Source organism: Rhincodon typus, chromosome 28 (genome assembly GCF_021869965.1).
Source record: "Rhincodon typus isolate 14 chromosome 28, sRhiTyp1.1, whole genome shotgun sequence".
NCBI lineage: Eukaryota > Metazoa > Chordata > Chondrichthyes > Orectolobiformes > Rhincodontidae > Rhincodon > Rhincodon typus.
The window spans coordinates 21036037-21048279 of NC_063359.1; the positions used below are offsets into that span (position 1 = coordinate 21036037).

Genomic DNA, 12243 nt, shown 5'->3' on the forward strand with positions numbered 1-12243 from the left:
AGTTAAGCACACAGTAATCCTACAAAATAGTTCCAGATGAAAAGAAAATACAAGGCCAAAAATGGGGAATGTGTAAAGGGAGGCTTATCCAGAGGGAACAGACTTGAGAGGATTTGAAACCCGAAGATAAAATTAGCTGAGAATCAGCAATTCTGCTGATGATGTGGAATAATGACCAGTCATATTGTCAGTTGTGCAGAAACTATTAGCTTTTGCATAGTGAATAAATGACCAACATTCAAAAATATTAAAAGAGGAACATAAATGTAAATAACGGCCCAAATCAAATAAGCTAGAAAAATTAAATACTGCTCTGAAGAGTCATCTAGACTCAAAACATTAGCTTGCTCTCTCTCTCCACAGATGCTACCTGACCAACTGCGACTTCCAGCACTTTTTGTTTTCAATTAAAATTAAATACCACCTTCCTGTGAAACAGATTCTTAAACATGGTTTCCTTTTATGCAAAGTCAAAGCTTTTTATCTTGCACTTTCAAATCTGTCTTGAAAAGGGGGCAACAATTTACACAACACGAGAAGAGGGTGCTGACTGGTTGGTTTATTGTTGATGTGGATATGCAGTAGGAACAGTTAACTTGCACTCCAAGCAGGCAGATAGACCAGTAGTCGGGGCATTGGCACAGCAAGACATCAGAGATCAGCGGCTTCTATGACCCCCTCCTTTACCCCAGTAAAAATAAAGTTATTTTGTACAAGTTCTTTTTGCCTACAGGATTCTGTGCACAGCTTCAAGCACGTGCCAACGTGTTGTACCACAAGCCCGAATGAGTTTTAATTGGTTTCTGGAGTAATTCTCAACAGTCTCAATTATTTATTAAACACTGTCCAAGAATGGAATCACATAATGTTGCTGCACATAATGTTTTGAAACTTGCAAACAGGTTGGGAAGGAAGTTGATCATGTGTGCATGGTCAATGGGGTGCCTTGTTCATTCTAGTCTGCTAGTCATCGAGATGTAGGGCCTACATATCTGGAATCACAACAGCATGGAAGCTATCACTTTACTCATTTGAGAGATAGGTAAAACAACTTCTTGCTCAAATTTTTGACAAACATTTCTACTTTTTAACAAAAATTGGGCACCATTCAGAGCCAGAAGTGGTGCCCATAGGCACTTTACTGAATTTAAGCAATATAGATTAAGCAATGATATGATCAGGGTAGCCATTAGGACACAGGATAACTTTGATATGCCCTTAGCAAGATTATGCAGCAAGCAGCATCATTATTCACGAAGTTTCCAATAAGACTGATCTTGTAGCACTGGGAATGTCAGAGTCCTATAGCATAACCTTTCAATAGATAGTGGTAGAGAGCCATTTGGTAAATTTCTCAACAGCAGTGAAATGAAGCTTATTTGTTTGCGCCATTTCAAAGATAAGTTTGAGAGGAGTTTATTAAGGTGTATTAAGAATTAAAATGAGAATTAGGTTTATTGTAACATGTACTCACATGAGTGCAGCGAAAAGTTTACAAAGTCACCACTTATGGTGCCATCTTAGGTACAAAGGTACCTAGGTACAGGATGTTAGGAATAAATTATAAAAATAAAGAAATATAAAGTTCAGCATTACAGTCCTTCAAGCACAGCATGCCAAGCCTTGCCTCCAGACCGTGTCAAACTCAACCTGGGGCTGCCTGCTCTCGCTGCTGCCGCAGATGCTTGGGGACCTCGCTCTCCACCACAATGGCTCAATTCCACCATGCTGGGCTCACTCCCTTCTGCACTGCACAAACCCGCCCTGCACAGATGGCAAGTAGATCAAAATAAGGAAAATAACAAGTGAAAGAAGAAAAATAATAAAATCAGATGCAAATGAGCTCTAGGCAGAAGCCCGCACGGTACACTGCCATTCCACTATGGTCTTGGAGTTTAGATACAGCTGTGGATTCAAATATTGCAAACAGGAAGTATGCAAGGTCAAATCATTCTTTTTATGGCAACCAAAAAAGGTGTCAGCAAGAATTGAGCCTGTAGTATCTATTTGGGTGCACATGGTGTTGCTCAAATTTAACTCAACTACACAAGTTGCTAAGTTCACAAGCTCTATGAAAAAAGATTCAGGCAACAGGAGAACTACGGTATAGTGACATGGTGCAAATATCAATGTGTCACTGGTCAATGTACACATTGAGATTCCTACAGTTGCATATGTTACAGAATCAATATTGTCAGACACATTACTGGGTCCTTAGCAAACTACTCACGAAAAAAGCCTGATCCTAAGATAGGATGCATCGAAACTACTCTGCCAGTGGTTACCCTGATCAATTAGTACTTGCTATAAAATCAGGCAGACTCATGAAAGGGCTAACAGCCAGTACTTTTAATTCTGAACAGTTCTCAGCCTATCTGTGATTACATGCGAATGGAAAAAAATGCCTCATATATTTCAATAGCAGGTGAAGTTAACTGTCTCATGATGTTTCCTTGCAGCAAACTCATGACTGGTTTCTCCAGTAAGAATGCCGTCAGGCCAAAGCAACATTATGACTTAGGAGTTTCAGTGCTGCTATGCTGCCAGGTACAAAGGCCATAGCTTCAATGACCAGCAAACTGTTTCAAACATATCCCCTTTGATGATTGGAAGCAGACGGTATGTCAATCATGCTCAGGCAGCCCACGTCTCCAAGCTACAGAACACCATCTCTAGTTGTGGTTTGGCAATTGGAAAAAATTTGTTAAATAATCCAGACTGTGCTGCAAATTACATGAAATCAAGCTAAGGTTATCAGTCAGACTCACAGTGTACTAGAAGCAACATGGAGGACCTTATTTTAAGGTAGGCAAAAGGAATTTGTACATACATTACACCAAGTTCATTGTAAGAATAACAGGCCTAGGCAACTGTTAACCCCTGCTGCATTCTTACAGAAATAACTTAATCAATCGGCTACCCACCTAGTCTGAGGAGTAAAGGTTGGCAGTTAACTGTTTCTGCTGCATTGCCATGCCTATGACGGCTCAAACAATCAGCACCGCCTTTTCATGCCACATGAATGAGTGCCCCTTTTTACAAGTCTGTTTTGTGTCCTAGGCTGGACGAATGCAAGACAAAAAAAAAAAATGAAGTGACTCACTTAGACAAAGCCACTGTGCATTTTATCCGGACTACAGGTCGGATAACCCTAATTCCTACCTCACAATTCCTTCGGAAACATTAGGCACCGAGAGTGTCACATCTAAAGGGACCTGACACTGGCTTCGCAAAATGGACACCATACGGAGGGCTTCCACCTCACTCCGAGGAGCATTCACTGAAGCACATCCCAAGTACGTGAGTTTGCTGAACAAAACGCTGTCTTCATCTGGTATGGGTGTCGAGGGACTGGAGTTTGGAGAATCCACTAAGTTCAACACAGAAAGTAGTTAGTTATGACAGCAGGCTCCCAGTTTTTATTCTAGGTAATTTTTATTAGCTCTTGAAATGGATTAAAAATTGTTTGACTCAAGTAATTTTCAGAGAACTGTAACAAGCAGTGCTTCCCAAACTATTTTTCAATGTGACTCCTTTTTAATATTTGAAAATGTAAATGATCCAACAATAAAACAAGAGCAACATAATAATATTCAGTATACAATTATTATTTCGAACTTAAATTATATTCCACATAAAACTAAATTCCACATAAATCTTCTCATAACAATCAGGTGAGACTTGAATCAATTTCAATTTAAAATATAACAAGCATTAATTTCCTTTGCACCTCCTTCATATCAAAGGTCTATTTTCTGAATGCATGTAAGAAGACACCTGCTCTAACTCTCCAGCTAAGTCTAGTCTTCTACTACCTCAGTTGTTGGACAGCAGATTCGACATTAAATAGTGGGAAAACCAAAGCTATTGCCTCAAATCCAAAGCATAAACTTCATGTCTTTGCAAGAGCCCCTACTGTCGTTATTTGAGCCAAGCTGCAAACCCGGAGTCTTCTATAGTTAGAATTCCAACCTCACTTTCTCTCCATCACAAAAATCACCTAGGCTGTAACCATGCCAATTTATAGACCACCTCAACTCATCATATGGTATGGTGAGTGGCTTGGAGGAACAGGGCTGAGAATAGATTGGTTTAGGGCCAGGCTGATGCAAGGTCAGTTGATGGCGTCAATAGCAATAAAATGGATGCCACAAAACAATGGATGCAGTCTTTTCTTATTTAATTGGTGGACATTTATATTCATCTTGTAGTGGTAGTGGATATAAAAATTCAATAACTAGCACTAAAGCTAATCTGATTTTTCCCAGTTCATATATAAAGTCACTCACGATCATTGCTGTCCCTTTGTCATAAGTGACCAATATTTATTCTTGGATACTTTGTCCCACATGATTACTATTAGGGGGCCTGTAGATCAAAATTATTATCTGCTTCCCAACAGCAGCAATGCAAGTTTATATCAGTTATTTTCAATCAATTATTATCCTTGCAACATTCTCTGCAGCAATGAGCAAGAGTTCAAACAACTGTGTTGCCTGCCTGGCACCAGAATTTGGGATATCTGCTCATGACTAGAAAGAAATTTGCAGTTGTAAGGAGGAGGACCTGGTACTCACAGTCCATGCAGGCACCAAAACATAGACATAATTAGGAAAGATCTCTTGCATAGACAGTATGAGATCCAAGCACAAAATTTAAAAGTAGAACCTCAAAAGGTTATAACCTCTGAATATTACCTGAGCCATGCACAGGGTGGCACGGTAGCACAGTGGTTTGCAATGCTGCCTCTCAGCACCAGGGACCTGGGTTCAATTCCAGCCTCGGGCGACTGTCTGTGTGGAGGTTGCACATTCTCCCCGTGTCTGTGTGGGTTTCCTCCGGGTGCTCCGGTTTCCTCCCACAGTCCCACAGATGTGCAGGTTAGGTGGACTGGCCATGCTAAATTGCCCATAGTGTTCAGGGAGGTGTAGATTAGGTGGGTTATAGGAGGATGGGTCTGGGTGGGATGCTCTGAGGTTCGGTGTGGACTTGTTGGGCCGAAGGGCCTGTTTCCACACTGTAGGGATTCTATGAAATTGGCATTGGTACCTACAATTAGAAAGTTGATGATGTGGTTCAGACTGTTGTGGGAGAAGTGAGTTCCAGTCTGTGGGACACGAACATCAGTACTAGGGAAAGTGGGCTCTACCATTGAGATGGTCTGCACCTGAACTGTGTTGGGGCCACTGTTATGCAAACTACATAAATAGGGAAATAGTGTTTTATACTATAGTACTGAGGGCAAAAGAATCAAATGGCAAAGGTGTGAGATATCAAAGAATGCATGCAGTATTTAAAACTAACTAAACAAAATGTATTTATTTACTTCAATATGGACTTTCAGATAGATACTAAAAAGACATGGCTGCAGATGACAAGGATAGTGCCCGTGAATAGAGGGGTGTATGGCATTCAAGAAGAATAGTAAGCTAGGTAAAAGTTGAATTTACAAGTCTCCAAATACCAGTAAACTAATACCAGACGAGATCTAAAACAAACTGATTTCAGGGAAGATTTGGCTGGGGAAATAAGAATCATATTGTGCTGTAATCATACCCCTCCACCTTCTCTTTGTCAGATGATTTTAGAAGAAAAGGGAAATTTGTATTCCGATAAAATGTAGAGAGCTGACCAGATGACACAATGTTGATTTAATGTCAGTTACCAAACTAATGCAAATTTGTGACACTTGTTTCTTTCTATTCTGAACTGCATTAAGCCAACACAAATTTATTTCAGTTTGCATGGAATATCATTACAACCAGTATACTGGGGAGATTTTCATCTCACTGGGTCTTAATTTAAACTTAGATTTCCAACATAAAAGGTTGAGGCAGAAAGAATAATCATCTCTGAAGAGACAAAAGACCAGGATCACATGTCAAACTATGATTTCCAATTATTGTGAAGCCAGATCCAGAGCATATAGCATCAGGACCAGAGGATGGTGCTATTTTGGTTGCTTAATGAGGCATTCATAAAATACCGATTGGGAAAAAAATACAAATGGTGTGAATATCTGTGGTAGCCTTAAAGACTGCCTTACTTATATTTTTAGTTTGGATTTTTATTTTTTCAGAAATTATATTCTACAAGGCAGAAGTCAGGATGGCCATTAAAACAACTTTCTAAAAATGGTTTTTGTTCGTTATTTCGCTGGTTAGTTTGATCATATCAAATATGACATACTTTCTCAAAAGAATGGATGGGTAATGAAAGAATGATAAATATACCAATATTTCTCAATGTACAACAACAATCTGAAATGTTAAAGAAATGAGAATTTAGGAATGGAAGTGGAGTGGGCAAAATAAATTCACTTCACAATAAACTTTACATATTGGTCATATTTAATCATTTTGTTTGGACAGGGTGGATATTGGAAGTGAATATTCTGAAGGTTACATTTCTTTCCTGTATCATCTTTTTCCCCCAAAGTATATATTCTAACATACTGTGCTCAGATAACTTTATGACACTGACATCGACACAAAAGAAAGGTCAGCTTTCTGGAGCTTTTTTTCAGGGAATGACATCCTAATTTCTTAGAATTTTCCACAATCTAATCATGTACTCTTAATGATCTACATAAAACACTACTGTTTAAGCTTAAAGGTACAGAAATTTCAATTTTAATAGAGAATGAAAAGACAAAATACTGATCTTAAATAAAACAAAGTGAAGAATCATACTGAACTGAAGCCATTAACAATTTTTCTTCTCTACAGATGTTTCCAGAGGTGCTCTCGAATGGTTTTATAATATAAACAATGGACAGAATAAAAGTAAATAAGGCATTTAAAAAATTGCATACTAGGCAATGCGCATAGGAAGTTCAATTTGACATACACGTTCCATGAATGGTATCAATATAGCTCAGGATAAAGTTAAAAGACAGGGCTGGTAGTTGTACTTTTGAGAAAGTGTGTCATATTTGTCATAACTCTAAAAAACCATTTTCTGGAAAGTTGTTTTAATGGTCATCCTGACTTCTAATTGTTTAAGATGCTTAGAACAAAAAGAAATCTCAGCGAAAACAAGGATATAAGTCAACAGAACTCATTCTGATCAAACTACATCTTGAATACTGCTTCCAGTCTTGGGCATAAAAATGCATGAGAATTAAGGATTGAAGTCTTGGAAGCATGTGCTCGACTACTAGAGACCAACTTTACCTTGGTTCACCTGCCAGCAAATTGATGGCATTAAGTGCAATGTTGGTTTTACACTTAATAAAAACCAAGAGAACTGCGGATGCTGTAAATCAGGAACAAAAACAAAGTTGCTGGAAAAGCTCAGCAGGTCTGACAGCATCTGTGAAGGGAAAAACAGAGTTAATGTTTCGGGTCCGGTGACCCTTCCTCAGAATGGCTGGTTTTACACTTCCTCGAATGTTCGTTTACACTTGTCATGGGACAGCAAAATGGGATGTGAAACACGTGTCTCATCCAAACTGCACTATGGGGTTCCCATTCAGTGACAGCTTGATTTAAATTAACCCTATGTTGCTATAACAGCACTCAAAGATGAACTTATGTATTTCAGTCCATGACTCAGATATGCAATATCAATGTGGAATAAGCTAAATCCAGAGCAATACAAATTAGAACAATAATAGTAGGATAACTCCAGGAGGAAAAAACTACTTTGAAACATGCAAATGAGATTTTGCTGGGATCAGCAAGTTATTGCTCCTACTAAGAGTGATAAGTATGTGGACGAGGCTTTTAAATGAGACAAAAGGAGGAAAACACTGAGAACAGTTTAAGAACCAGGTGCATGCTGTGATAGGAAGGGGGTACGAGTGTTTTTTTCCTGGATGGATAAGCCAAACAAACATTACTACAGGCAAAGATACTTGATAATCATGGAAGATGAAAAGAACAAAAAGAATCTACTAATCTGCCTGTATACTGGGAAGATTTTCCATTTAGGGCTTTTTTTCTCCCCCTTAAGAACAATGACAGAAGTGTGAAAATCTTCTCAAACTTTTCACAACCAGTAAACTGGGCAAATCATGATCAAAACCATTTTTAGACTGCTGATTGATCTGTATGAACAACATTAACCTTCATTCAAGTAAAAGGATAGATGACCAATTGATTACAGTCACAGAAACAGTGCTGCCTGGGTCACTATAGGACCATGCTGAGTTTTGCTCACTCTCTCACCTTACTAATTCTTTGAAGTACCACCACAGTGTTAAATCATACTGACCTTCTGTCATAAACTAAAAATTAGCTTTTAGCCTCTACTCATGTCTCCTTCTGTTTTGGGCATCACCATTATAATACCTCCAGGTGGCATCTCAAGAGTTTATTTTTAAATTCATTCTCAGTAGGTGGGCAACAAGTCCAACAGTTATTGCCCATCCCTAATGACCCAGGGGGCAGTTGAAAGTCAACACTATTGCTGTGGGTCTGGATCCACCATGTAGGCCAGGCCAGGTTTCCTTCCCTCAAGGACGTTAATGAACCATGATGGATTTGGGGTTTTTCTAAATGCAAAAGTAAACAGACTAGTAACTCCAATTCAACTGCTGGAGCTTTAACATTCTTTTTAAAAATTAATTGCATGAAACAATCTAGAAAACATCATCTTGGACTTCAAGAACCCTCCACTCTAATATTAAACATCTGTTCCAGTGTTTTTTTTTAAATGTAATTTGCTTTCCTTTGTTTGGCCTCCCTTCAACTTCCTTATTGGATTTAAAAAAAACTATGCCTTTCCGCTCAGAACCTTTTATTTCTGTTTTAGCACACAGTTAAAACTTTTGCATGCCAAGACAAGGCATTAAAGCCATTGTCTCTCACCATACCACACCCTGGTCCCCCGAGATTAGGCAACCACATGCCATTATTACATGTCAGAGCCCTAGTTTCCATTGGCAATCATCCCATCCCATCCTATTTTATTTCATGCCACATTAGTTAAATATAACAGCAAATATGTCTATCTTTTTTACTTTCCAAAATTGACAAAAGCATTACTCCTGCCATCCCAGCTCATCCTGCCTCTATGGGGATCTTCTCTTCAATCTATCTGGCCTCTTCTGTGTCTTTTCCTATTAAGAAATTTTTATTTGACCTTTAACATTTGTTCTAAATTTTCCATTCAATATTTTCTCTATATAATCAGCTTTCATCTCCAATTTCAAAAAAGGTTAACATGCATCATGTAAGCTCGTGATTCATATCTGTCCATCCCAATTTACACCAGAGTTAATGTTTTTAACATTTATTACATTATAATTGATTTTCTATCAGTGCAGCATTCCATGCGTAATTTTTCATATTTTCCTCTAATTTACAGATTCAGATTTAATATACCATTTTAGATTTTTCTTTATTGTGGATCACATCAATGATTTTTAGAATTATGAAAATTACAGGTATGTTATCATTTGGGATTTTGAGGCAACATGGGAGTTACACAGGCACATAATGGTGTTACCATTAGAGAGACAATGTAGTGGATGCCAACTACATCAATAAATCCAAAAGGACATCAGTTATACGAGCAATAGGATATTATCATCTGATTCGCTGGGAGCAAAACCGTACGAGATCAATTGGTAAATACTGGTCTGATATCTGAAAACACAGCAAAGCAATTAAACAAAATTCTAGGTTGAAAATGCCCTAGAATAATAACTTGCCGATGCAACTTGCTATTCCAATACATGCACTTTTAACATTAATATCTGCATTTGATGTCAGAAACAATTTCTAAAACCTCCCGGTGTGGGGGAAAATGTCAGGTTATTGTTACTCTATTTAAATAGTGACTTAAATTGCAATTGTTCCTTTCTCATCTTTCAAAGATTATGAAAGATTTGTTTTTCTCTACTCATTGGGATGACTGTGTCAGTAGCTTTACAATTCCACTTACTTCCTTGTGTTGGTTTAATTAGTAGAGTCATATCTGTTTTCTGAGGCACCACCATTAACCCTGAATAAACAGGAGACGGAGTTAAGGAAATATCCTCAGTCAGTGAATCTTCACTTGCAGGAGAAGCCGGCATTGCTTCCAAAGGTTCTCTAGCAGCCCGATGACCCTCCATTGATGAATCCATTAATACATCCTCGAGTTCCTTTTGGAGTTGCTGTTCACTTCCATTTCCAACTATCTGTGAGCACACACAGGGTTAATAAACTTTACTAATTTTTACAAGTTGCAAGGAAAATGTGTGTTCACTTTAGTAGGACACAACCACACATTAAATTTCACTCTTGGAAAGCATTTTATTCATTGTAATATGGAAGCTAGTTGTAATTGTGTTAGCACTTAGTGCTTTACTTAAACCAACTTCACTTATATCTTTACAATATTTCGCAACATATCTCAAAATAAGAGCACAGCTCTCGAAAGGTAATGTAAAATGATGCAAGTGACCAAAACTTCACAAGGAATAAACACTGGAAGGACTGCTTATGCATAGGTAACCACACAGCTAAGGTTTTAGCATAAAACAAATATAATTTGACATTTATACATACCCATTCACATAGTCACATGTGGTAAAACACTTCCAGTGCTGTGGAATCCACACAATAAGTACACAAGACAATTAATAACCACCAACATAAGCTAAACAGGAAAATCAAAAGTTATTTCAGCATATAGGAGAAGCTGCAGGAAATCACACAGTGATAAATAGGAAAACCAGTTGTCCAGAAATAAAATGGTCAGGGCCAGAAACAAGACAGTTGAAAGCACAAGCAAATTCATCAAGATAATGGTATCCAGAGCAGTACTGTACTTGCTATTCATCCAACTGATTAGTAACCTAGGATATGGAGAATATCTAAGGCCACAAGTCATGTCCGTAAGAAATGATAATCAAATTATTTTACAGGCTACAACTTTCTTCTTTAAATTTTAAAATGGAATTTGGACTAAACTATGGCTACTATTGAGAACGTGTTGCAAATTGACAATCTCTGGGAAGCTCCAACCACCTGCTTGCAAGACAAAGTTTAAACTACCACCTAAATTAAAGCAAAATACCGATGTTGGAGATATGAAATACATCAGAAAATGACAGAAATTCAGCAGACCCAGCAGCATCTTTAAAGAGAGGAACAGGGTTAATGTTTTGAGTTCAATGCTTGCTGAATTTCTCCAACGTTTTCTGTTTTTATTTCAGTTTACAGCCTCTCGGCCTCTCTCATGCCCTCCATCATGTGGATATTGCAGTCAAACTAATGTAAAAGAATAGGAGACACAGTGTTGCCCAAACAGGGACTGAGAATAATGAAAAGCTATTGAGATCATTAATTATGCCTGTGTGGTGCTCGTGGGTCGCTACTTACTTCAAATATTGAACAATGCCTTTGGAGCAGTGCATAGATGCTTTACCTAGTTTACTTGTGGCGATACTGCTACTCCCATTTATCTCCAGAGGTGAACACTGGACCCTTGGTCAGAGGCATTGAAACCAAGTGTCAAATTGAAACAGATGCCTTCATGGATTAAAAAAACCCAAAGGACCAACGTCATCCACAAAATCCCCTGCAGAGACTGCGAGAAACACTACATCGCACAAACAGGAAGGAAACTAACAACAAGAGTACATGAACACCAACTGGCTACAAAAAGACACGACCAATACTCACTCATCTCAATCCACATGGACAAGGAGAACCACGACTTTGACTGGGACAATACCAAGATCCTGGGACAGGCTAGGCAGAGACAAGCACGAGAATTCCTGGAAGCATGGCACTCCACAAAGCATGCTATTAATAAACACATTGAACTCGACCCCATATATATTCCACTACGAAGGAAACCCAGAAATGAGGCAATCCACCTCAACGGACCCCAGAGTTTAAAAACCAGGTGGGAAAACACACCGACGCTTCATTGGAGGCTGCACTGAGGATGTTACCAAGCATGGTAACGAAACGTCTGCAAAACAACAAACCAGTTTGGCACACCAACCAACCTCAACACCCACAACCCGAGCTACAGATCTACTCCAAAACCTTAGAAATAGCTTCTCTCTTAGAAGGAAGTTTTTCCAGAATAGTTCAGTGAATAAGTTACTTCAGCAGACTTTTACCTTATACAGGTTCCAAACCAGGTGGGTTTAGTAAGAAATCTGCAGGTTACTAGAAACTGATAAAGTTTAAGCTTTCAGTATTGTAGGTATTCATGCAAGACTTCACATATCACAGGAAAGAAACTTAAGAAGAACTTAAAGATTTGATATAGAAGGTTAGTTCCTCTGGACTTGAA

At 38.5% G+C, this 12243-nt stretch overlaps 1 protein-coding gene across 1 annotated transcript in view; it reads right to left on the reverse strand.

Annotated features, from left to right (window-relative positions):
* Positions 1-12243, reverse strand: part of LOC125486344 (rab GTPase-activating protein 1) — a 49713-nt gene that overhangs the window by 27225 nt on the left and 10245 nt on the right. The window contains exons 2-3 of the mRNA XM_048613368.1: positions 9892-10129; positions 3163-3370 (exon numbers count right to left, since the gene is read on the reverse strand). Coding sequence (XP_048469325.1) covers positions 3163-3370; positions 9892-10129 — 446 coding nt within the window. The remainder of the gene's footprint in view (positions 1-3162; positions 3371-9891; positions 10130-12243) is intronic.